This window comes from Pezoporus flaviventris, unplaced genomic scaffold (assembly GCF_033815535.1).
Source record: "Pezoporus flaviventris isolate CSIRO_AGI_PZ_B2104156 unplaced genomic scaffold, CSIRO_AGI_Pfla_v1 ptg000015l, whole genome shotgun sequence".
In the NCBI taxonomy this organism is placed as follows: Eukaryota; Metazoa; Chordata; class Aves; order Psittaciformes; family Psittacidae; genus Pezoporus; species Pezoporus flaviventris.
In genome coordinates this window covers 23815294-23842806 of record NW_026892563.1, presented here as the reverse complement: position 1 = coordinate 23842806, position 27513 = coordinate 23815294, and the positions used below count along the sequence as shown (strand labels likewise).

General features: G+C 38.3%; 1 protein-coding gene across 4 annotated transcripts; it reads left to right on the top strand.

Moving 5' to 3' along the window:
• On the top strand, nt 1-27291 carry CHODL (chondrolectin). Of its 4 annotated transcripts, none has more exons than XM_061453769.1 (8): nt 1-144; nt 15244-15556; nt 16316-16473; nt 20384-20431; nt 20799-20882; nt 22531-22633; nt 25017-25095; nt 26750-27291. In XM_061453769.1, the coding sequence occupies exons 1-8, from the start codon at nt 54-56 to the stop codon at nt 26750-26752; spliced, it is 879 nt and encodes a 292-aa protein (XP_061309753.1). In that variant the 5' UTR covers nt 1-53; the 3' UTR covers nt 26753-27291. The 4 variants fall into 4 exon arrangements, with proteins under 4 accessions (XP_061309753.1, XP_061309754.1, XP_061309755.1 ...); XM_061453770.1 differs by lacking the exon at nt 25017-25095 and adding an exon at nt 24813-24885; XM_061453771.1 differs by lacking the exon at nt 26750-27291 and adding an exon at nt 24813-24885.
• The last annotated feature ends 222 nt before the right edge of the window (nt 27292-27513 follow it).

Genomic DNA, 27513 nt, shown 5'->3' with positions numbered 1-27513 from the left:
GGCGGGCGTCGGCCTGCCTCGAGGGCTTCTTGGAGGGGAGCGGGACAGGCGCTATGGGGTCCGGAGGTGGGCTGGGGCTAGCGGCGGTGCTGGCTGCCGCCGTGCTGTGCGGGCCCGGGGGTCTCGCTGGGCGCGTCCTCAGCGGTGAGTGCTGGGGCTGGTGTGCTGCGGGAGTGGGGCTTGGCGTGGAGCCGGGTGGTGTCCGGGGCCGGTGTGGGGGATTCATCGCAAAGAGCAGCAGCCACGGAGGGGAGCACCTGGGAGCGAACCCACTCGTTAAATGGATCCACTTGTTAGAGGCAAGCTGTGAAGTCGCTGCGGAGTGGAGCCGAGCTCCGGGCGCACCCCCTGCGCCTCGGCAGGTCCCGGGAGGCTCTGGCAGCAGACCGGGCATGGGGCAGCCTCCGCCGGCCCCGCAAGGCCCTTCGGGGCTAGGGAGGTAGATGTGACTCTTTGGGGCAGGAGCTCTGCAGCAGCCTTGGCTCAGCTCCCACCGATACGGCTTGCTTTCTTGTACAGGCAGAGTTTGGGATGTGATTGATCGCCTGCATAGTGTAGCTCTGTTTTAATTGTTTTAAAAGAAAAGAGCGTGTACTTGCTGCAGCGTCTTTCTGAGGAACAGCTATACATTGAGCTTTGTTTGCATCTATACAGGAATGTTTCTTCTTTGTTTATAAGACAGCTAGAAGGAAAAAGCAAACTTTTAAGGGCATACATTGTAAATAGTTTTGTTATGGGCAGATGTGTCTACACCTGTCAAAACTGAGAGGAAGACAGAACTTCAGAAATCTGTATCTAACATTTGAGCTTCGGTTTAACTGAAGAGCTGTGGGATCACATTGTGTGTTTCCAGCACACAGGTGCATATGTTTAGAAGCTGCTGAATATTTTTTTGCAAGTTGTGCTTTGGAGCAAACCCTGCAAGCTAGAGCTGACAGGCTGCTGGGGAGGCACATTGTATGTGCAAGCACATCCGTACATTTGCCTTGAAACAAAGATTTGCACACTTGACTGCACTTGTTAACAAATTGTGTGTATAAATCTTTGTGTGTATGTAAGAACATGCCTTTTTACAGACTGATTCCAGGGCAATGCACGTGATATGTATACAGTTGTTTCAGAGGCTGTAACGGTAGTATGTTGAGAAATTTTTTGTAATTATTTTAATTATTTTTTTATTATTATTTTTTCGTAGCAAACATTTGGTTCCTGCATTCAGATAATTTTTGTAGTTGCTGTTGGAGTACAGTCACTGACTATTTTGGTGATGTCTTACTCGAAGCAGGTTCCTGTGCAGAACTGAGATGTGCTGTTGGACTTTTGGTGAAGCTGTATCTTCTAGGAAGCGATAACTAAGTAGCAGTGCCTGAAGTGTATTCTGGAATATTTCATGTACGTCCGTTATGTGAATTATATAGCCATATATGATACAGCAAAGCTCTTAGTTTAACAATTTCTATGGATACTATGTAACACTGTTACTTCAGTGAAAAGTGAAGTTTACGCATCCACAAGATGCATTTTGCATTACTAGCCTCAGCACAAGAGTCCATGTGTGGCTGAGGAAGTCCCGTCCATTAATCTTCCAGCTGACACAAACTGAGCAGATGTGCAGCTTTTTAAACAATGTGTAGTATATGTATAGTGCTTAGTCAAGCTGTTCCTAGATGCATATAAGGCTTTGGGATTTTGAAAGGGTACAGGCTCTACCCCATATTTCCCTGAAACATTTCAAAGCATATGATGAGTCTCATGTCACTGTATTATGCAGCTTATACTTGGCTGGTAGAATATAGGAGAGGATTTTTAGCATCTTACAGAAGGAACTATGTATGTGCTATCAGGTATTAGCTGAAATTGTATTCACTAGATAAAGATTCTTTAGATTATAACAGCCAAAGATAACTAGCATGCTTATGCCAGAATATCCTGACAGACTGACAGGAGGACTTCTCCCCAACCACACACTCCTCCCAAGGACCACATCCCTTTCCTGTCACATGCACATGGATGGGTCTAGCACTAGTGGTAGCAGGTATTTTTCAAACAAGAAATAGTAGTTTTGAATCATTGGGCAGTTTTTGCTGTCCACCTGACTCCTGTCTGGCTTATCTTTCTATATTGTAGAACCATCAGTTTGGATTTAAGCAGGTTCTCATTTCAGATTTTAAGTCTACATTTTAACAGACTTGTTCCTGACAAACTGCTGGTTTATGCTTCAAAGATAATCTGGAATAAATAGAAATCTCACTGTTCTCATTCCAAATAAATTAAATGTGTAATTCTTATTGCTCACATTAAAAGTATGCCTGAAATTGACCTGAGTGCTGATTGGACCTTGTGGAAAGCCCATTTACTGCAGAAAGTTTGTAGCAGGCCTAAATGCAAAATTTCAACCATTTTAACCACAGTGTCAAGAGAGCAGAGAAGGAAAGATCTAACTTTTCAAAATTCCATTTCCTTAGGTAAAGATTTTCTGTTTCTTTTTTCAAAGTTTGTTAATTTTCCTAGGTTGTAATTTAGATGGTTATTGGCATCAAACAATTCACATTTAGGTGTTATTTCTTTGTCATCTTTAATTTGGGAATTGTTGGAGAGAAGCAATACAAATGCCTTGTAATTTTTAGTGCAGTTAGATAGATGTTTTGAGAGCAGTGCTCACAAGCCTCCCCATCAGAATATTTAGTGTTGCCAGAGAATTGATTCTTAAAGAAAAAAATCAAAGCAGGCTCAGGAGAAACTGCTGAGTCTGCCTTGCTGTCCCATGACATCACAATGAACATGAAGTGATGATAATGCAATTTGCAAAGATGCAATTACTTTAAGTATCTATTGGGCAGGAAAGATGCAAGCTAATATTATTACTAATCATTTAACTGCCTATATATTAATCATAGATGTTATAGCTTAATGACTGCTGTATGCTGTCTTTTTTTATTTCTATGGGTTTTAAAATTGGCTCTTTGTTACTGTTATTCATCACTGGCAGATTAAAAACTGATACATTATTTTAAAGCAATAGGTATCTATTTTGGTGTAAAGTATTTGTGTGAAGTATTAAATGAAGAAAAACATTTGGTGAGCCATGAAACAGCAAGAGTTGCCCCTAAACTATAGTTGCCTTTAAGGATGTGGATATGTTCATTCACACAGCTTATGACCAGATTTGAGTTGGTCATAAAATATTGTAAAGTAAGATAATTAAAGAAGTATCTTTAATGGTAATGAATTGAATAGAGATAACAAACCCTCTCTCAAAAAGCACAATTTTATTCAGTTCAATTGGCTTGGCCTGCTTATTACACCTGAGTTTTGTCTGTCAGACTTTCAGTATGTTTGTGGATGAAACCTTCTACCGTTTTTGTTCAGTGGGTTTTGTTTTTTTGTTGGTTGACATGGACTGTTAACTTTTAGCTACACTTACATTTGTAGCTCAGAATCTGAGAAAGTGTAATTTGAAAGCACACTGCTAGTCTTATCTACAGGATACATACACATTGTGCATTGAACGTAACATTTTGTTGTGAATGCCCAGCATTAATTTCCATGCTAGAAAAGCTTTTAATGGACATGCATAGCCACATGGTACAGGATCGTTTTGTTCAGTTGTAAGTCTCAGAAATCATTAAAGCTGAAACTCTGATGACTGCTGGGGAAGCTGGGCACTTAACTCCCCAGGATGTCTTCATTAATTCGTCTCCTTATACACCTATTCTAAGCAGTGTCTGTCTGGGGACAAATCAATGATCTAGGTTCTTAAAGTGAAATAAAGTGATGACTCTTGGCTATAATACATATTTCTGCTAAACACAGCTTGCTGCTAACAGGGAAATTCCATAATACCCTGTGGAAAGACACTTCATATTAGGTAAACTGCTATGACTCTTAGATAAGAATACAGTTTTGATAACCAGAGATGCATGATGGTAGATAAATACTTGGAGGTATTGGAAGACTGCTATGGGATCTCCCAAGAGCTTTCTCTTCTCAAGCTTCAACAAGCCTTGAATATAAGACTTTTGCAGGAAAACATGCTTTGGTTCATAAAGTGCTCTGTACAGCACTTTGAAACTGTATCTGAAACTAACTCTCATAATGACTTTCTACTTGGAAATCTCTCATGAATCAGAAAAGAATGTATAGTACTAATGTGAAATAAGTAAGGTGAAGTAATGCTTTGATAATTTCTACACTGTAATCCCATATTCATACCTGTCACTCATTAGTTGGAAATTATTTGAGCCTCTTGCTGAAGCAGTCCCTACTCTCACCACTCAGACAGTGGGACCTTCAGTTCCAAGCAGTCTTAAGAAATAATGAGTCCTAACTAAAAAGTTGGCATGGCTTTAAATCTAAATGTAGCTGCAGTAAACAGCTAATCACTCTTGACTCACTTTATAAGTAATGAAGGAAAAAAAAAAGGGTCACTTAAAAATAGGTCTGGAAAATACTGCAGCTACACCATAAAAATGCCCATTTCTTTCAGCTGTCTACCCAGTGAGGTCAGGGATCCAGCTCAGCTATAGAGAGGTACATTGTGAATAAATTTTGGTGGGGGTGAATCCCACTGTATATCTCAACAGTTCCATCCCATACAGGGTTGTATACATGTTACGTGAATTAACCAATTATGCTTTACCTTCATTTGAGTTTCATAATAAAGGATCATTTACACGAAGAAAAAATATTCTAACTTAATTCACTTCCTCTCAAAGGTCCCTTCTGTTTTTGCCTTAAGTGAACTGTCACAACTTCTAGGATCCTATGTGGATTGTTTTTTTTTTTTTTCCCCTAGTTTTTTAGTAGAAGGTGAATGCGCAAGAATTTGCCTGTTGTTTTCCTTTGAGCTTGAATTGTTGAACCGTTGCAGAAAGACAGGCACTTTGTTGTAATCATGTACTATGATGCATATAACTTGTTCCATCCAACTTAAGTCCATAAACCACAGAAATAAATATAATTTCACATCAATATACATATATTTTACCTACATCTCATGGCAAATACAGGTATCTTGGTAACAAATCCATGAAAGTACACTTACTTGGAAAAAGGCATTCAAATTCCACTGAAAAAGAATAAGAGAATGGATGATGCTTGATGAAGAATATTTTAATGACTAAAGTTCTATGAACTATTTTTTTCTAGAGACAAGAAATGAGCAATCAGCGGGAACTGTCAGAAGTGCTTAAGTTTATGCCTGTGAGAAATTCTGTTGAGGGAGTTTACTGAGGTATATAAAGTTAGGTACGTGTGAAAATGTCTGCCAGTTTGGGACAGGAGAGTAAGAATATTCCCTGCTCCCCTAGTCTGGTACACATTATTCTTAAGCCATTCAGACTTGACAGTTTTTGTCAAGTCTATTCCACAACATGCTAACAACAATTTACTAGCTGCCGTATTATGTCTGTCTTAAAATCTGGGAAGCCTGTTCTGGTCTTTACAGCTACACAGAAAGCTACTGATGAAGGGGCTTAATTTGCCAGTTTTGTCAGTACTTGTGTCAGTATTTATGTATATATATAGATATATATATATGTACATAAAAATACAGCTGAAATGATGGAACACTTGTGTGTCATTAGGCTATGATATATAGAAAAATTATATTAGTCTTTGTGTATATAAGACTTTTGGTTTTGTTTTTTTTCAGTCCTGTGTGAATAATACACGTCCTGGGGTAGTCTTGTAGATGTGTAGATCTATCTAACACATCGTATTTCATCTTATTTTGAAAAGGCTCAAAGAGATTCTGTTCACATTTGGGTTTTATCATTGACTTGTCTGCTTGGATCTGTGGAAGTGAATAGTGTTATTTACACCCATGAAGAGTGTTATACTTTGGGTAGTTTTTCATATTTGTTTTTAACAAAATTTGTTGTCGGGGAAACTGAAGTCCTGAGTATGTATATTTTTGTTCCATGTCCTATGCTCATGGTGACTTTTTTCCTCTTGCAAGTTGAGAAGATGCAGATTGTACCATGTTGAAATGCAAGTCTATCATCTCTGAGGATGCCAATGCTAAGGAGCTTGCATTGCTCACAGTGACAATGTTGCTAGACCTTGCAAAGACAGATAGGAGAAAAATATAGCTCTGACACCAGTCTTAGTTTCTTTTTAATATGGGAAAAGAGAAGGCAGCTTGCTGTTTTTAGGGTGTTGTCTTAGCAACTATGTTGGCACTTTTCGTGAACCCCTAGGACAGTGCAGTTGTGGACTGGCCCCTTATAGAAGCAAGTGGCTCTCTGCCATGATCAGCCCAGTGATAGATATATATATATACCTGTAAAGTTCACATGATCAGAAGAATGGAAAACTGCTGTTACAGGAAAAGCTAAATGGATCTCGGGCTTTAAATTTATGATGTGCTAGATACCTGAAATGGAGCTGCTGCCAAAAAGTGGGTATTTTTCACGTAGAAGAAAGGAAAACTGTCAGGGTTTTACTGATCTGACTGGGGAGAAAAAAACTAGTACTTGGGAAACACTTTATAGTTGGGCTTTTTTTTTTTTTTTTGACACTGACCTATCACTTGAGTTGGTGACTAGAACTGTTTCATAAAAATGAATATTTATTTTCCAGTTGAAAACACCCTGTATTGATTTACATAATTGAAATCGTATGTTTTCCTGCAAGGGTAATTGAAGTGTTGATTAACCTCTAATGAGATTTAGACATCAAGCTACTTCTTTACAGCTCCATTATCATTGGCCTGAGATCCCTGCCATGTGTGCCAGGGCTGAGAAGCTAACTAAGAAATAAATGTGTGTATTATTTTCTTTGTTAAATGACTGAATAATCCTATCACTGCTTGGTGAAGATGGCAGCTTTTCATGTGGGCAGGTATTCAAGTTGCCAGCACATCAAGAACAAGCCTTTATCTGAAACCCCACATCCCTGATTTTAAAAATCCAGACAAACTTGTCTGCTCTGGGGGAGATAAATCCTCCCAGCACTTTATTCAACATAACGAAAAGCTTACCTGTGTTTTGCAAGACAAGGATTCCTGGCTTGCATCTTCCCAAGACCTAGAATAGTGCAGGTTCTGAGCACATGGAGGCTTTGACAAACCTCCACCAAAATAATCTATTTAGTTCAGTACTTGTCATCAGTGTTTATATGTAATTTTTTTAACAGTCTATTTTAGTAACCAGCTATCTTGCAGCAATATGCAGGGAAGCTATCAGCTTTCATTTTAATTGCATTTGCATTCAGCCAGATGGCAAAACCTAGGTGTTAGTGATCAGTGATATTAACATTTAAATTAGCACTGCCCAATGCTCCTTCACAAACAGGCTTCCCTTTCTGATCACTTGTTTTTTGTAAAAATGTAGCTGCTCTGGATCTATTGAGAACAGTTTTGATTCGGAAATAACCAAAACAGCTACTTGTCCTCAAAAGCACTTGGAAACACAATAGCATAATTAGCTAGTAAAGACCAACATACAGGTGAAAATTTGCTCTATTTCAGCAAAAAAAAAAAAAAAGTGAAAATCGATTCCCATGGCAAAAGAGAAAGAAAACAGACTGGACTGGGACATGATTCTTGTCTAGCTTCATATTCTGAATCACTACTAAATCTATGTATGAATGGTTTAATGCAGTACTTTCTTTTTACTTAAAACATCCATCGTGCCCTGTTTTCTCTCTGCAAGAGTTGCATTAATCCTAGAGATGGTTGTTGTTTGGCTGGTGTCTGAAGATCTCTCTCATAATCTTTGCTAATTCACAAGATATGAATGGTTAATGGCTAAAGATAGGTTATCTGGCCTGTGACTGAGAGAGAATACAAAGAATTTGCTTTTTACCTATGATTTCACACATGCTGTCTATACATCTATAATTTTTACATGTTAATTCCTAAGAATTTATCGAGAAAGGGTCTCCCTTATGTTAAGTATTGTAAGAAGTCTGGCTGTGGATGAGTTTTGCTTAAGGGAGTTTGGAGCCAGCCTCTATTAAACCATCTTGGACATTGTCTACATGCTAATGGCTGTATGATAAGATGCATACAAATTGTCTCTACACATGTATACCTTAAATAAAGCTACTTAATAGGCAAATTTGGCCATCAGTTATTTTATCTAACCTCTTAAAAGGGACTTGGAACCTTTGAATGTTTTTCACAAAAGAAAAATAACTTTAAAGAAACTGATATGACAATTGAGCATAATCTCTAATCCAGAAAAAGTAGAAATTGATAACAAATGTATCTTCTCTGTTCGGGCTTGGTTACTAGGAGGTTAGGAGGAAAAAGGTGCCTATTAAGGTATGGAAGAGTTAGCTATGAAGATAGAAGTACAGATAGATACAGGCTAACACAAGATCTGTATCCCAGTTTGTATTTGAATGGCAAATTTTTGAACACAGAATTCCTTAAGCTGTGCAGAAGTGTGAGCTGAGCAACATCTGTGATTTGAATATTGACTCAACTGGAGAATGATGTGTCTTCAGTATTACAAATTTTGGTACAGAAGATGGCAATTTGCTTTTGTCATAATTCAAAGCAATATAATTATGAAATCTTATCACAGTAGTTTTTTTAAAAACTCATATGAATCATCAGAAAAAAAAAAATTTAATTCAGTAGCTGGATACAAATATGCAGTAGAATATCAACTGCAGTAACATAATACAGCAAAACATGATCAGCGGCTAAACTCATAAAATCTGACTGGATGATACAAAGGTCAATTGACAAAATGCATCAGCTTTGAATCAAAATGTGATTAGGAAAATGTAATATCTTTTAGCCTCTTACTGACCATGTTCTGAAGTGCATTACTGGGCCTTGGCATGGAGCATCCAGTGACACAAAGGTAGGTGTAAACAAATTGTGCCCAGTGTCCTGTGTGCTGGCTATACAGCCTTGGAGGTTGGTGTCATCACACAAGCCCAACACCAAGGCAAGCAGAGAATAATTATCATAATGCAAGCAGAGAAATATTATCTGGCCAGTGAAATATTTGGTTAATTCACATAGATTTATGTCTTACTATTATTTCATGATCACTTTCACTTAAGCCATCTTATTTTGTTACTTTATTTTCAGAGGCCTCCATCAGCATTATGCTGGCCTTTGGGACTCCGGTTAGTGTTAAATATTTCACATTTCTTTGTACCAAATGCTCCTCTGTTTTCTGCTGAACCCTTTATTTTAAGAAGAAGAAAGTTGCACTGTGAAGACATAATGGACTTTCCTACATTTGTGCATTCCTTATCTCCCCACATATGCTTTGCACATGCAGCAGCTATTCCCCTCTAATCTAGGTGGATGCTAATGGTAGCGGACCCTGGAGTGTAGGTTATTTTATGAAGTTGAAGAAGGATGGAATTTAGCAGCAGGGAGCTTATCTTCTATCTAACGTGTTCAAAACTTCCAGCTGAATCATGTGTATTACTCAAGATAGCCTTTGTGCCCCCATGGTTCTTGGGGATGTAGTAGTTAGGACTGAGTCTGATGCTCTTAGGGAGATGAGTCTTTGAGCCTGGATACTTTATCAGTAATTTTGCTTGGAAATAACATTTTGTTATAAATTCTGTCAAGACAGACCAAGGAACCTATCTATCATTTCTGTTTAATGAAGCATCATTATTAAAACACAATGGAGACATAATTGATTGAAATAATATATGAGAATTTGCTCATTTCTCCTTTTCTTGAAAGATTTTTTTTTTCTTCCTGCAGAAATGTTTTAACTAAGTATCCAGTATTTCAGCTAAAAGCTACCTTTGTTTTAATGTTGATATGAAAACATTCTAGTATGGAGCAGCTGTGTGACATGCAAAGACAAAAACTAATTCATATAGATGATAGCTAGCACTTCCTAGAGCAAGTACTGTACACTTGTTTTCTTCAGCTAATGGGATGATGAGACAAAGTGAGTGCAAGGGGTTTTCAGCCAGATCAGGTTCTCTGCAGTAGGCAGCTAGAGCTGCTAAGGCTGAGGGAAATGACCAAAGCTATGTCGTTTGGCTGGTGTTCACAGAAGGGATAGAAAGAACAGACCTGGAGACATTTCCGTGAAGGACACTGGGGAGATCCAAATGTGTGGTTTTGGAAGCAGGAAATACAGTAAGAATATGTTCTTAGCTCTTACTAAACTAAATTTTTGGTTTCGTGCTGAAGGGAGAACTAAATACAATAACAAGCATTTTCATTTCTGGGTAACCTGTGGTGAAACATTGTTTTCCTTCATGTTTTCTTCCATCTCAAGCATCACAGGGCAGATTTTGTGGATGGGTTGTAAATGCCTAATTTGCTAATATTTATTCCCATTGTGTAGTATCTTAGCCTGATTCATTCTAATAATAGACTTGCTTACAAACATAATTTCTATTAAATTGTGACAGGGAAAAAAAAAAGAATTCAATTTATTCAGTTGAAATAGCAAATGTTGCATTAGAATTAATGCTGGAGTGTTGTCTGCTGCAAGATGTTAGAAGGTAAAATAGTTAATAGTAAATGTTTCCATACTTAGCTTGTCTACTGTACAATGTGGTCCATTATTTCATTTTTCATTGTCAAATTATTTCTGCTTTGTAGTTTACAAATTAGTAGTGCAAGAAAGCTGTAAAAAATGAAGCTTGGAAACTTGACATCTCGATGTGTTCCGAGAAGAGCACTAAAATGTCAACTGATTTGCCAGCTATTAAGGCACAACTGCAGATTTCCATTAACACATTGAACTAGCTCTGCTACAGCAGATGAAAGTCCCCTTCAAAAGAAGAAAGAAATGATTCAGACTAGGTCACTGCCTAAACATGGGGACTAAATTAAGTAGAACAGAAAGAAAATCACAGCTTCTTCCAGAAAGCTTACTACTCTGCATCACATACTTCATTCACATTGGATTAATGCCAAATATTTCTTGGTTTCTTGCTGGTTTCCCTGTTGTTTTGTAGAGGTATATTCTTGCACAAGTGATCAGCCTCTAAGGAAATAATTTCTGTTGCCACAGGTATAGAGAGCAGCAAATGAGAGAAGTCATTTAGGAGTTAGATTGTATGCAAATATTCATTTGTTCAATTCTTTCACTTTATAATACTTGATTTTAGAGTTTGGGCCTTCACATCTGCATTCTGGATGACTCCAGGAGGGCTTCCTGTTATAAGTACACAACAGTCACAAGCTGGGCATGTATTAGAGACTGCAGTGACACCTACTGAGCATCTCTGCTGCCATTGTACATCACAAGTGCCTGTCCTCCTCCCTGCTCTGTACAGTCCCACCTGGTTTCCTCAGCTTGTTGTGAGTGATGGAGTTGAGCCTTAAGGCCAATGCAGCTTCCATACTGGACCAGTATACAGCGCAACTTACGGCTTACGGACACAAGCCTTACGGCAGCTCAAACAGCGCATGCCATTTGGGACCATGAGTCTCTGTGTGGATGTGTGTGTTACGGATGGAAAACTAGCTATTTTCCCATGAGTTGGAGGCAAGCACAAGAACTGAGATGGGTAGTGGCCAGCCCACTCATCTCAGTGGATTAGACATTCCTGCATAACTGAAATCATGACAGGGATACTTTGATACCTGAATTTGCTCATAGCTTACTACTTGGTGTCAAGGAGGAGTGTGTGTACAGAATAAAAGGACTCGTGAAGAGTTTATTTCTAAAAATTGCCTGGGAGATAAAAAGAACAAGGCAGTGGATAAAGCATTCTCCATAAATCTGCATACAAATCTTGAATTACTGTTCTGAATCCAATCTTTAGTTACATGGAGAGGTGTGGTCCCTTTTTCTTGTAAACAATTAGTGTCCTACATAATTCAGTGCTATCCTTTGGATGTTTGCATTGTCATGTGTACTCTGGCAATAAGCCATTGTCACTCACCCTGTTGTGAAGATAAAAATGTTGATCAGCTCCATTTTCACTGTGCTCTCTATCCTGTCAATGAGACAGAGGTCCTGGGGAAAATAAATGATCATGTTAACAAAACTGGAATTGCAGCATTATAGATGAAGTGAATGAGCTGTGATTTCACATGCAGCTTTCATTCTTGCACTTACTACTTTTGAGTATTTTTTTATCACTGTTTCTTTGATAATAGGGATATTTTTTCTTTTTGTTTAAATAAGTCTTATGGAGAAATCCACTGTTTTATATACATCTCTAGCAAAGGGTCTTCCTTTGATTCTTCAGCACCGTTGCTCAGCTAAGGCTATGGCTTTTACTACATTAGACTCATAAAACCATAAAATGGTTTGGTTTAGAAAGGACCTTAAGGTCATCTAGTTCCAACCCTCCTGCCATGGGCAGGGACATCTCACATTAGACCATGTCACCTAAGGCTCTGTCCAACCTGGCATTGAACACTGCCAGGGATGGAGCATTTACCAGTTCTTTGGGCAACATGTTCCAGTGCCTCACCACCCTTACAGTAAAGAACTTCTTCCTTATATCTAACCTGAGCTTCCCTGTTTCAGTTTAAATCCTACTGCTACAGTCCCTGGTGAAGGCATTCATTGATAGCAAGACTTTAACCTATATGGACAAAAGGAAATGACAGGAGAGGATCTGGGACATGCACAACATTGCTAGGACATTTTCAGAGGAAGTCCAAATAGGCGCTGTCTTCCTGATCTCAGATCCTGGCTTTTCCATGGTTATGTGTGGCACAAACTTGTCCTTACATTAGGTTATTCTTGTTCCTGTATTCTTTCGGCAGGTTAACTACCTGTAAGTGACTCTTCAGATATCTGTCTGCCTAGCCTAACTAAGAATGAGATGGTAAAGACACTTCTTACTGACATTTTCCCAGGTGAACTTTAATAGGGTATCATAAAGAATGGGTTTCAGAGGTTTTTTTTATTTTTTCAGCAAGATTACAAGCATTGTAGGAACCACTAGAAAACTAAGTATAGTTAATCCCTACTGCCCCATAGTTTAGCTTTCCATGATAAAAAGGATGCCCAAAATAAGAGTTACTTTCAGATTTAGCTAAGTCTTTAGAAAATCTTGGTTTTATGTTCCTGTATTCATGCAGCTTTGATACAGTCTCCTTATCCTCTGCAAATTCTTGAAACTATGCTCTGTGCAAGTATGCTACTCATCATTAGTTACAAAAATGAAGCAACATTGAAGCAAGAAGAATTAACTTTATTGTATCTTTTAGGCTTTTCTTTCTTTTTTTCTTTTTTTTGGTCCACTTCTGTGTTTATGTATAGAAAACACTGGCTTAAGCAGCTTAAGTACAGTTTAAGCTATAGGATGATGTTGCTGTTTCCCAGTGACAAATAACTGCTCCAATTATTTCTATTTTTACTTCTTTTTTTTTTCTTTTTTTTTTTTTTATACTTTTAAGGTAAAGCAGGGTAAAACCCATTCAAAGGTAAAGCCAAAGGGTTATTTGCATGAGTTCTGTATTGCTTAGGTATGGTTAGTTCTGGTTTGCTTAGGAATGGGAGATGAATGCAAGATTTTCAAATGCAAACCTGACATGGTATGAAAACATACTGTCCTTGCTGAATTTTCCAGTCAAATGATGAAATTTGTTGGTTTCTAAGTAATCTAGATAATGCCTGATAGTTCCTATTACTTTGCTATCCTTCAGTAATTCTTGGTTTACAAAAGAAACTCTTCCTCTTCTCTAATGACAAGTTTGCATCCTGAAAAAAAAATGATTTTACTTGATAGTTAGCTTATTTCCTTGTATTTAGAACCCTTCCCTGTCTCTAAATAAACAAACTGGAGTTCAGTTGCAGCTGATAGGTGAGTTTGTTCATTCCACATCTTGTATATGTTGAATAAACTCTAGAGACTCCCGCTAGTTGAAGATTATGATAATTTTTCCTTTTTGGGAAAAAGGCATGTGTCTTTCTCATCCAAAGAACTGGAAGGAATAAACATTACTTCCTCTTTTGGCTTTTGATTCTTTCTACAGACATAACTCTGAAAGGCAAGGGGAAACTGGTGTGAATGCAGTAATCTACTGCTTTCTGAAAGCATCACAGGGCTTCTTTACCATACCCAGTATTGTGATAGCTGCTAGTATCTGGAGTTGTTTTCTGTTTTAAGGGATGTTAAGAATGTGGCTGCCTCTTCCAGCACCTCCAGTCCCAGGACTCCCTCCTGTCTGGCTGCTGGTACTCACCATCATACCCAGGCCCCCCCCTGAGCGGAGGAATGTGGATGCTGCTTTTGCCTTTGCTGGTTCAACCAGCAGCAAAGCTGATCAGGTATCACAAGAGCCACATGCACAGGCATCACACAGATTGCACAGGCAAGGTGCTGCCTTCAACAGCACCCAGGTGAGGATCCCACGTAAACAGACAGCCAAAAGCCAAATCCTCTCCTCCTCATCAACTGGCAGAGATGGGTTGTCACTAGGAAAGATGAACATTCAGACACATACCCTGTTTTACATGACTGGCCCCTTTCTCTCTATTTCTGCTTTGTTCTTCCCCATTCCCTAACTCTGCATAGCCTCTCACCAGACTGCATAGTCCTACCAAACCCTGAACATCCTTATGAAGCTGCAAAATCCTGTTTGTCTTCAGTTTCTTGATAGCCCACCAATTAGTGTGTCTGATGAGTTTTTTTCTTCTTTTGGGGGTTTGTTTTTTTTTTTGTTTGTTCCCCCCCCCCCCCCCCCCCCCCCCCCCATGTTTTTCTGTCTGGTTTGTGCCTGTACATTTTGTTTCTTTGTATTCTTTTTTGCACTGAGAAAGCCATTGACCAGATAGCTTACAGGGGCAGACACTCTCATTCCACACACCCTTAGAGACATGATAGCAAAGAGAGCTGTGAGGTCCTCCTGAATACAGTCTCTCAAGATTAGGTACCAAAATCAAGAAACTGCTTGCATCTTGATGCCACTAAAATTGGGAAATTTAAGTACTTTTTTCAGATCAAATAAAAGTGAAGTTGGTCCATTAATATGAAATAGTTAAGAAAATACCCTTCAAACAGATCCTGGCTTTAACAGAGGGGCCTGATGGTACAGTCATTAAAGTCAAGAATATTTTTCTAGAAGTTAGTGGGAGTCTTTAGTGCCTTTCACAGGCCTTGGGAAGAAAGCCATGGATTCCTGTGAACTGTATGATATTTGCAATTTCAATTAACACTAAAGTTTTCAACAGTGTCAGCATCCTAAGTCCTTTCAGACAGGGGCATAAGAAAAAAAACTACTGTCCTCCATCACTGTATACGTGTTGTGCTGTATATATGTATTTTTTTTTTTCCCATTTGTGATATTTGTTACTATATTCTGAACACTCTTCTATTTATATTTTTCAGGTCAAAAGGTGTGCTATGGTGACTTCAAGCGTTCTTGTTACAAGTTAGCTTATTTCCAGGACTTGTCTAGACGTGTGGGCTTTCAGGAAGCCCGCCAAGCTTGTGAATTTGATGGCGGGACTTTACTGAGCTTGGAAAGTGAAGCTGAACAGCAACTAATAGAAAACATGTTGCAAAACCTCACTAAATCAGGCGCTGGGATTTCTGATGGCGATTTCTGGATTGGGTTGTGGAGAAGCAGTGATGGACTAGCCACCTCAAGTGCTTGCCCTGACCTCTACCAGTGGGCTGATGGAAGTATTTCACCATTCAGGTAAGTGTGTAAAACTGCTTATTGAGAAGGTTTCATGGAACAAAAGGGAGAGTGAAATGCCTAGCAAGTCAAGTCTTCTAGGAAGAAGCTTATAGACTTGCTGTCCCACAAAGTTAGTAGCATCCCTCCTTGACTTTTCCAGATAAAGGGGAGCTGGCAACCAGGGTTTTGAATTTGAAGTGGTGAAAGTATGTCATAATGTTGCTTCAGCCTACAATTCTCTTTACTCACATCTCATGGGTTTGCTTCTGAAAGGCTTTTGGAGTTTTTTCTGCTACACACAAGAGTCCTCAGGATGCGGTCTGAAAGCAGAAAGACAAATTGAGCAAGACTGGCCACCTTGAATCAGGGTGTCAGCCACCAAGTAAATTGTGCATGTTACTTAATGTAAATTACTATGTTTCTGCACTGTGTTTTGAAAAGCCTTTCATTTTCTGAGTAAGCGAAAGGCCAGAGTAGCAGCAGCTCACAGGACTTGGGACAATGGGACAGGTAAGAGAGTCAGATAAGAAGAAAAACAGCAGAGCAGCAGGGTGTTATTTCTTCAGAGGTGCTTTGACTGGACAGAGCTTTTGGTTGTTAAAATTCAGAGATGTGGAGCCCAGGCCGTAAACTCCTTTCACAGAGGAAATGCAGCATGTCTTGGAAGAGGATGGAGCCATTGGGGCTTGCACGTCTTCTCTGATGTAAACTCCTTTCCTCGGTGTCCTGATGAACTTTACTGTCAAAATTTGAAAGTTTGTCTTTGTGTACTGCTAGAAATTGGTATACAGATGAACCTTCCTGTGGAAGTGAAGCCTGTGTTGTGATGTATCATCAGCCAACTGCAAACCCTGGTCTGGGAGGGCCATACCTTTATCAATGGAATGATGATAGATGTAACATGAAGCACAATTTTATCTGCAAGTATGGTCCAGGTAGGTGAAACTAAAGTTCTGTTTCACAGGTGGGACACTGTCTTAGAAAAACAGTTGCCCTTTCTATAAGGGAATATGCAAATGTCTTGTGGCCTGTTGTACCGATTCTTTTGGTGTGCAGGTGCCTGAGCTAGCATTAACAGGGGATATAATATGTAAAATCTAGTGATAATTTAAACAAACCTATCTGAATCCAATTAGAATGTTTCAAAATTATCTTCACTATCATGCATTCCCAGGTTTACTTTGACGTAACTCATTCACTAGTTCTTTTATTCTCCACAGAGTGATTTAACTGGCCATTTTCTACTTCCCTTTCTTGCTGTCAAGTAGGATGACCAAGACATCTTTTGGTCCTACTGTAAAAAAAATAAAAAAAATAAAAAAAAAAAAAAAATGAGAGGAAGAAAAAGACATTGTCCTTGTAGGTGCAGACTTTTGTCATTTTATACCAACTTACGTTTGTAACGTAATTTGTTTGTTTCAACTTACATTTGTTTCAAAAAGTTTTGGCTTTAGGAATGAAGTTCTGAACAGCTGGAAGAAAATTCTGCATTTGTGCATGCATTTCATAGATATGAAAAGCAGATGCACACTAGTTCAGATGGTGACAGAAAAAGCTAGATCTTAGGCAGTTTGGCTGTGCTTGCAGACATGACATGGGTTCTGTATATGTCAGTAGAGGAAACGTGAACTGTAAACTAGAACTATGTGCAAACAGAAGGACCTGAAAAGTAAACTTTCAAGCTGGGTCTGAAATAGCTTCTACTTTTGGTGGTACTTATGGTAAATTAAAACATGTTTTTCAGCAGGATCATGAAAATATTTTCAAATAATTTATGGTGTGTCTGCTTTTAAAAAATTGAGCTGGAAGTCAGAATGCATGTGAAATCCTACCCTTAGCAGTGATTTGACCTATATAATTCTGCAGTTTCATACCTGCTTTCTCTACGCTCGTGATCTAGCAATAACCACACTCTCTATAGAGATCTGTCTGTCTGTAGAGGTCCAGGCTATTTTCTTCCTTGAGTTTTGGTGGGTAGATAGCTTTCTCACAGTCTAATATCTTAATGGAGATATTAATGGTAATTAATATTGCAAGTAAATATTAAATAATTGGAAGGCTTGATATACCTACACATTTTACCCCCATGCCCTAAATATGTTACTAGTGACTGTCACTATCTTATGGTGATCGGTAATTATCTTAGTCACTGTCGTGGTTTAAACCCAGTCAGGCAACTTGCTCACTCACTCCCAGTGAGTGGTGCTGGGCTGACAACAATCGAGGCCCCCCTCCCACACCCCCACCAGGGCTCTCCCCTTCCCCGCTCCCAGAGGAACGGGGAGGAGGATCGAAAGAGTGCAACTCCTACAGGTTGAGATAAGAACAGTCCAGCAACAAATGTACAACACAAATCACCACCGCTACCACCACCGACAACAATGATAAGAGAAAATAACAAGGGAAGAGAATACGATACCACCGGCCAAGAAACGAGACCCACCCGGAAGCCCGTGTCCTTCTGGGTAACTCCCAGTTACCCCCCACCCCGGGCATGACGTGCTGTGGTATGGAATACCTCCTTGGCTAGCCGGGGTCAGGCGCCCCGTCTCTGCTTCCTCACAGCTTCCCCTCCTCCCTGGCAGATCATGAGCCTCACAAAGTCCTTGGTCAAGCTAAACATCACTTAGCAACAACCGAAAACATCGGTATCACCAACACTGTTCCCAGGCTGCTACTGCTGAACCCAGGACAGTCACATAGGCCATTCAAAGAACTGTAACATATGCAATTTATTACTTTTGCAACTGACCACAATTTTTTTGAATAAAAACACAATTAAAATGTTTTAGGCTGTTAAACTAACAACATTTTTGTATCAGAAATATACAGGTTTGATTAACTAAAGGGCTCAGTTTCAAATATATTTCATGTCTTTAAAACCAAACAAATTTAAGTGAAGCAATCATTCTGTAATACCAAGTTACTTACCATTCTAGTTGAGATATGACAAATAATTGTGTTTTCCTATTGCTTTTACAACCTGAAAAAAAGTGCCAGGTATTTTGGATTTGCAGAAAACCAAGTGATAAAAGTAACAATGGAAATGAATTTTTATTTCTTTCACTATGTATAAGTAGATTGCGAGGGTGTAGTGGCACATATAAGGCAAATAACATATAGGTAGATTATTATGACTGGCATTGTTATGCAGCTAAATACAGTACTACTGAATTGTAGCTATTTATTTCTCAAGTTGTTGGAATTTCTGCTCTTTAGCAAAACAGACTATTCTCTAGAAATTTATTTTTTTTTATCACATGGAGGAGTAGATGCATTAATGTATATAAATAGGTACATGGTATCGCTTTCACTGCCTGAAGAAAGTTCCATAATATTTGTAAGCAAATGTAATTTGCTATATAAAACCTAGTGAGACTTACAAATGACTTTTTTCCCCTGCCCCAAATAACTGTAATGGCTTCAATGTCAACCATTTGCAGTACTAAATGCATCCATTTTACTAGGAGTATGAAAGTGCCACATGCATATTAAATTTCACTTTGTTACCTGAGTATATTATTTTTCACAGCTTTCCTGTCCATTTTAAGTATACGGTATACCAGGCACAGGCCAAAACACAGAGGTTGTAAGTGACCATGACGAAATTGCATCTAGTTGTATTGGTGGGAAGTTGAAGAGCAGTGCTCATTAGGCAGTCTTACTGAGTCTTACTAGATTTTTCTAAGCCTTTCTTATAGTACCTCCCTTGACAGCATTTACTGTTGCAATGTTCAGTCTGGCTTTAAATCATATTAATCATTCATCAACCTTAAATTTAATTATAGGTTGGTAATTGCAACCAGTTAGTTCCTGACCAGCTCCTGTAGGTTTGATTATATAACCAAATAAAAAGTTCACCTCCTCTTCTGCTGTCTAGAGCCAGCAACTCAGTTCTTTGTGGTATTTTTATATCTTCCTTTATGTATGCCAAACATAGTTCTTACCAGAGTAGATGAAATAATTGTCTTTGTTCTAGTAGTCTTTATTCTTTGATTTCTCCCAGCATTCTATGTTTATCAGGACACTTGGAACTGCAAGCTCATAGCACTATTATGTTAATATAATCCTACGGTAAAGGAATGGTATTGAAACAGTCATTCAGTTTCCAATTGTATGCCCAAATATGAAGTAATGAATTCTGTTGCCTTTGTAAACTTTTAGTTGTAACAATAGCCATCAGTAAACTTGCAAGCCTCTGTAATATAGCTCAAAGCCATCAATTGGTTCTCCAGTTTCTGATGCATTACAAGAAATGATAGGATCATTTATCTTCTTGTGATTTCATTTCCTTATATGATGTATTAGAACCAATTGCCCATGATTTGTATTTTTGGCTGCCTATTGCAAACCCAAGCTGCATGAAAATGACCTTTAACCTCACAAACCTGTGCTGCTATGTTTTGCTTCCTAGCCAACATTCTGCAAGCATTATTTTGAAAATCTGAAAAAGATTTAAGTATTCATGAAGAACACTTCTTTTCTTATACTGTTTTAGGACTGTCTGCACAGATGAAACTTTGAATATGTTAGGAGTTTTATTCAGCACGAGAAATTAAGGGATGGAGTGATTTAATCAGTAACCTAGCACAGGTCACCAAGAATTGGAACTAGAATAAGCTATAGTTGTTTTCTAAGGAGCACAAAAGTATGAACTAGAAGTGATCTGGCACTAGTTTGCAAATAAGTGTTTGGTAAGCAGATTAAATGCTGAAGAATTAAGCAATTATTGACTTTGGGAATGTATCTATTTCTGTGATACTGCATGCAAAATAATGAAAATATCTGTTTTAATACAAGCAGTTTTCATTCTTCAACAATCCATTTCAAATATTGATTTAACAGATATTGTCTTAGAAAAAGAGTTAAGAGACAGAGCGGAGCCAGATTACGGTAAGAAATTTTGAAACATTAAGTTGAATTGCAATGGTAAATACATAAAGTGATGGCTTACAAGAACCTCAATTACTCAAGTTTTACAGCCCATAGTTTAGAACTGGAACATAGGAAAAATGAATCCTTTAGAGAGCAATATCAACAAATATATGGCTGGTGTTCAGAATAGCACTGCTCATAATTCTTGTTCCAGATGTACTCCCAGTTTTGCAATAAAATGATGTTTACGTGTTTATAGCCAACAGTAAAAAAAAAAAAAACTGTTTGCTTTTCCAATTTAAATTAAGATGTAATTACTATTAATTTACTTAACAACATAAAAGCTGTATTTTTTACTCACTAAAATATCTGGTATCCTTTTCAGATATTTTTCCAACAGTGCCAGCAGGAAATCCTTATGACACAAGCAAACCAGAAGATCAGTATCATGTTATTGCTACTGAAACAGGTAATGTGATCATATGAGTTTAGTATTCTGGTAAAAATATTAACAGTGGACTCAGTTAAATTAATCTTTGACAATTTCCATTGTTGTCAGGGGGAAGAAGCAGTCTATTTCCCCAGGAAATGCCCTGAAAATTTACACTTTTGAATAACATTTCAAGAGTTTCAGTCTGTCCTCTTTGTAATTGTGGAAACAGATCATTTCCGTGTCTCTGCAGACTTTGATATAAAGCTACAGTCTAGCAGTCCTTGAAATCTGCACTATTGTCTCTGACCTGGTTAGTCTCTGTCAAGATCCAAGATTTCACCAGTGCTCACCCAGCTGTGGGGCATCTTCTTCTGGGCTGTGGTAACCAGTGCTTTGCCTCTCCATCTCCTTCCCACCTCTTCCCCAACATGTGTGACAAACATACAGTGCATCTCTTTTATATCTGATAGCCAAGGCTCACAAAAAGGCACAAATTAATCTTTCCTAACAGGGCATGAATTTTTAAGTTATCTGCAGGATAGGTATTGTGCTGTACCTATCCCAAGTACCCTGTGTTTTAAGGAACACCTAAGAGAATTTAAGTGCCTTGCTGAAATTTCTATCAGAGATGACACTTGGTATTTTGAAAGTGGATACCCACTGCCTAGGAGCCTGCTGTAATACTCCTAGCTACTTTATTTAGCAATTTATGTCCTGAGTGGAGTCCTGAGTTTCAAGGGTTATAGCATGGCCTTAATTCAAGGAATTGAACATCTCTAAGGAGCTACTCAGGATTTTACAGGATTACACCATGGGATTATGGAAAGGTGATGCTCCATTTTCACACTGGTTGGTTGGATATGAGCCAGTTTCCCATTGTTTGTAACTCGAGAGGAATGGATAAACTGATGAGCTGTATTTTGAAATTAATAATGATATTTATAAAAACCATGCAAAGACTCATAAACAAAACGAACCTGAACATTCAGATTTAGTCTTGCTAGTGAAAATATATTCAAACAGGACAATGTGTGAGAAAGTCTCCACAATTTGCACGTTATATGAATACTGTTAAACATGGGCATATAGTTATTGAAAAATAGTCCTTTTGTCAGTTTCAGACATCATCTATTGCAGGCAGATAACAGAGTCTCAGCTTGGACCATTTCCCATTCCTTTTGTCCAGAGACCTATAGAGCCCTGGCTTTAGCTCTCTCCTGGTTAGTCAAGGAGAGTGTATGTTTGCCTTTAAACGGTAGTAGGGAGACAAGAGCAGGGTTTGTTCCTCTTGTGGTCCTGCATGGGTGGAAATCCAACATGTAAGGGCAACTGAGTAGACAGATATATGGACTGTAAAAATAATAGGCTGTGAAATACACTCTTAAAATACTTGAATTTTCAATTACAAAATTGTAAGTCTTTCATGGATGCATACTGAAAAAGTCAGAATTCATGTTTCCTTAAGATATGTTTTGCTTGTCACTGAAGAAGTACTGTTTTATTCTTGATAGTGCCGAGTTATGGTTTTGGACCTCTTCCTATAGAAGGAATGTATAAATATGCTTTTGTTTAAGTCAATGTATTTCTGATATTTTACTCCAGAGTTTTACTCACATGAATACTCTTAACTCATGTTAAGAGTATTTCAACATGGGAGGCATTAATGAGACCTTTTGTCTTGTAGGTATAATTCCAAATCTAATTTATGTTGTAATACCCACTATACCACTACTGCTGTTGATACTGGTGGCTTTTGGGACTTGCTGTTTCCAGATGCTTCATAAAAGGTAAAAGATATTAATCCATAATAGTTTTATATCACAGAATTCATGTTTCCATTGGCAAGCTATTCATACTGAAAGACTGCTTACATCTGTCCGCAAATAAGCATCTTTTCATCTATTAAAATCCAAGTAGTTTACAGCTGTTACAGATGAATATTCACCTTCAGGCTTTTCCACAACATGCTGAAATAGTTCCATGTTCTCAAAGTATATTGCCATTAGGACTTCACCCGTTTCTGAAGAAGATATCTTTGCTGACCATTTGATAGGCTGAGCTACTACCAGCACTTTTACTTACCCTCTTCCACCATGATTACCACCGATAGAGTATGTGGGCTCTGGGAAATAGTACTGGGGTCCTCACTGACACAGCGCAAACTCAGGGACTCGCCTCACTTTGACATAAAGTCCAGTTTGTTCCAAGGATAAACCTCAGGGGCCTGCAGCTGCTTAATGTTGTTTCAGTGTGCATACCATACGAAAAACAGATGGACCGCTGGAGCAAACAAATTGAAAACAAAAAGCAAAAATATGTTTTGAGCCACACACCAGTGCAACTCCTTTGTACGTCATGTATCTGCCAACGAAAATGTGTAAATGATAAAAAAATAGATAAATATCAAACAGATACATATAGGAAACACTTCAGCGTATGAAACAGGATATGTATTGATCCATGCTTTAAAATTCTTTTTCTTAAAATATAATGTACCAAGATATGACAACATACTTTTTTTTCCTCCGAACTCATCTTTCTGAAACTTTCAAGGGTGCTTTTTACGCTGCAGATTTTTTTTTCCAGAAGCATTCTCGAGTAATATAATCCAGAAAAGTTTAAACTTAAATATATTTTATGGATAAACAATGTTTTGGCAAAAAAGCAAGATTCACAAACTGTTCTTCTTCTTGAAGAGCAGGAATATTAGTAAGGAATACAATATCACTTTTTTTAGGAAATCAGAAAATAAAGTTTCCTCCTTACTTTTAGTCTTTTTCTTTTTCTGCGTGCTTTTTTATTTAGCATTTTCTGTAAACAGCTGAAACACATTTCAGGTGAAAAAACACTCTAGATGTCAGGTCATCTTATATCTTTGTGAGGGTATAGTGATCACAGCACTCCTTAGTAATATGTCTGCTTGAAATGAGTAATTGTAAAGAAAAGATGTTATGAAGTCTGCATCATAAACTAGATTGTGTCTTTATTTAATGCACTTTCCTATAAAGAAAAGGAGAAAATGTGCACTTTCCAGTGTGTTTTATGGCAGACAAATTCTTGCTTGTGAAAGCATGCCCCCTCAGCACTGGGGCTGTAGAAGGCCAGAAACTCAAAGTAGTAAAGGAAGCATATGTATAACAGTAGAAATTATTTAAGTATTCTAAATCTGGAACCATTATAACAATGGACCTGGATTTCTTGGTAAGTATGACAAATGTGTTCATGCCTTTTCTGGCAGCTCTTTCTCTCCCCAGAAACGGTTCAGCTTTCAACTATTCCTGGGAAAACAATGAGAGTCGTGGCCCACTGAAATCAATAGAAATAGTAGTGTTGACTTCACTGGGCTTTGATCAGGCCTATTTGATGCTATAGCAGGTCATCCAGAAGTAATTAAACTGAACTTCCAAGACTTAAAAATTATATGACACATACTGGAAATTCAGCTCTGAAAATTGTATGTTTTCTGTTAGCCGATTAATTTGGTAGATCAAATGGTACAAAAATCAGAGAGAAAATTATTTAAATCAAACCAGGTTTGGTTTGTGGTTGTGGATTTTTTAATGTGTGTGTTCCCCCTCCCTTCCAAGTGTTCATTTTGGGTTGCACCAGAGTTTTTAATCAAAGAAAAACAAAATTTACTTTAAAATTCATTTAAGTCAAAAGATGATATTTTGGTATCACCAAAAATGAAGTATTTTCTTTTTTATCTGTTGAGAGAGAACTTTGTTTTTTAAAAAATATTTCCCCATCTGTTTTCAGTAATATTTCTGTGTATAACCTACCTTGTCAATCATTTTGGTTCACCACAGATGCCCAGTTCTTGGGCAAAAAGCAAATCAAAAAAAGAGGCAACCACTTGAACTTATCAGCTGGATGCTATAGAGCTTTAGGAAAGGGATTTTGTCCTGCTGGGGAAGGAGGGATCCCCAACTGTCAAAATGAACCTGACTTCTCATTCTTTTTTAGGCTTCCACAACATGGTGACCTTTCCTCTGAAAGCCACAATCCATGGCCAACCAGGACATGCCTAGCTTGAAAGGTCATGACTAATTTTGCCTAGTGTTGGGCTCTTAAAGGGTAGTAGTAAGGAAAAGCAAAACATCACCCCTGTAGCTAGTAGAAATGATCAGCTCATTCATTCTTAGATGCTCTCCCTTTCATTTCTTCCAGGGAAGCAAGGAGAAACTGCTTCAAAGACCCATCTCCATTATCATCTGAATGCCTTGCAGAAAGTTTAAATTCCAACCTGGTATATTTCTCAGTTTTATGGTTGCATTTTATGGTCAAAACAGCAATATAATCAAGCTATTTGATTGCATCTTCCTTACCTTTCTTACTAAAACCTATTTCCTGAACCATATGTATAGCTGTTGAAAATAAGTGTAGGTTTGCTGAAGATAAGCTCATTTTGTACAGCTAAAGTTCTGATCCAAGGTATTTAGAAACTGTTCCTGCTGTATGGCAAGGAATCTCCATTCAAAGCATTTCATCATTAATCTACACAATATGCCTGCTTTTGCTGTATTGATCTGGAAGGAAGTAGTGAATTTGTTTCATAAAGAAAGAAGTGCCGAAACTACTTGATTCATTGCAATTGCTTTGTTTATAGCATTGTGGCCTGATCTAAAGTCCACTGAAACCAATGGAGTTTTTTCAATTACTCCAATGGGCTCAGGTACTTAATGCATTACTTCATAGGACTTCAGAGGTAAGTCTGGGGGTACTAGAAATTACTGTTCTGTCCAGTTCCCTCAAAGTATATTTAAAATCAACTCAGACTCACATTTACAACCAGGGAAAGGAGTAAAACTGAATGTGTAAGACTGCTGGAATCTTGACTCTCAGGTTTACATCCTACAGAATTATGTAGAGCTACTTCTCTGGTTTTTATTTAATTGGGGAAAAAAAAAAATCACTGTGAAATATTCTGGCCAGAGACTAAAAGATTTTGATTAAAATACAGCTGCAGTTGCTCACAAAGCTCCTCTTCAGTAGACTGCAGTGCACTGTCACCTACCCTCTCTAACTGAGGGGAATGGGTGTGATGTACCTGTCACAGCAGAGATGCTAGCCATATGGAAAGACTAGCATCAGTTTACAGGGTGCTTCAGGGCTCCCTGTAAAGACTGGAGTGAACACTCTTGCAGTATCGCAGAGCAAGTAATTTTGTAAACAGTTTAAGCTTTTTTTTTTTTTTAATTAAAAAACCCCAAACAAACAAACACAGAAACTACTATTGACAGTTTTGAATGAAAACTGGCCTAAGGAAGCTTTCTACCAGTCATTCATTGCCAGAAGTCTGATTCATGTGCCATTACTTCATTAGAAGCTAGGTCAAGCCCTGAAGGAAGCTATACCAGTATGCACTGGAACTCATGAGCGTACTGCAGTCATGGCGTGCAGCTCCATGATGTGAATGTGCAGGGTTGCTGTAGCTCCCTGGGGGTGGGTGGGCTGCACCCTTGGCACATCCGATGTTGGTTCGCATGCTCCTGTCCCATGTACATCCCTCAGATGAGGGAAGTGCCCAACCTTCCACCACCCTGGTCAAATAGTGTCTGCAACCATCTCGTGAGAAGACCACCATGTATGTAAGTGTGGTTGAACATGCACTGAAAAACCAAAATGTGACAAGTCAGTTGTGTTCCTGGGAGCAGCGCAGCTGAGCAGGGTGGTCTAGTAACTTTGGTAATAGTTGCTTACCTCAACCCACCACCATAGTGCTATGCTGGGTGCAGCATGGGCATGACCCTTCTGTTGTTCCCACATGGGGAACCTATGCAATGAAAGCAACAAAGATGTCCTTCAAATAGGGGGTGGAATACCCAGGTCTGATCACAAACCTGAATCAGGACTGCAAAGGCATGCATGCGCTGAAAAGACTTTATATTTTTCCTTTTCAGTAAAGGAAGAACAAAAACCAGTCCAAACCAGTCCACACTATGGATTTCAAAGATGCCTAGGAAGAACAGTAGCATGGAGGTATAATGACTTACTGACTGAAAACAAGCAAAAATAACATTCTGCAGTCAGGCTGTATTATATTGTCAAAGAACATTAGCTTGGAATGGCTTGAAAATGCAAAGGATCTACAAGAATGAACTGTAAGCTCCCCCTTGAGGCAAATGTTCAGATCGTTTTTATATAATGTTTGATTATTAATTCAGTAACAAAATATGCCATGCTAAATAAAGGGTATGTGTTTATTTTGCTAAGAAATGTAAGTTAGCTAGTTGTGAGCAATGAAATGAACAGAGTGTTTGAAGTTTTTATGGGGAAATAGCTACAATGTATATCGGGTTTAAGACTGTTTGTAGTTAAACAAACCCTCTTTGTTTCCTTTAGTCTTTCATGCATTGTAACCTAGTTGACGTACTGTAAATGGAACTGACAATTTTACAGTGTAACAATTATTTATCTTTGCATAAATGTTTGATACAAAATATTTGTTTAATATTTATTCACACACTTAGCACCGTTTTTGAGCCTCAGGCACACAAATTATTAAGTATTAACATGGCCGCTAGCCATGTTGTGACAACGATCTGATGTGGCAAAATTCAAGGATTCATGAAAGTCATTTGATGCCATATAATGAATTCAGGGAATGTCTGTAACTTTTTTGACATAGTGGCCCAGGGTTAACATAAATGACTTGGCAAGTGAT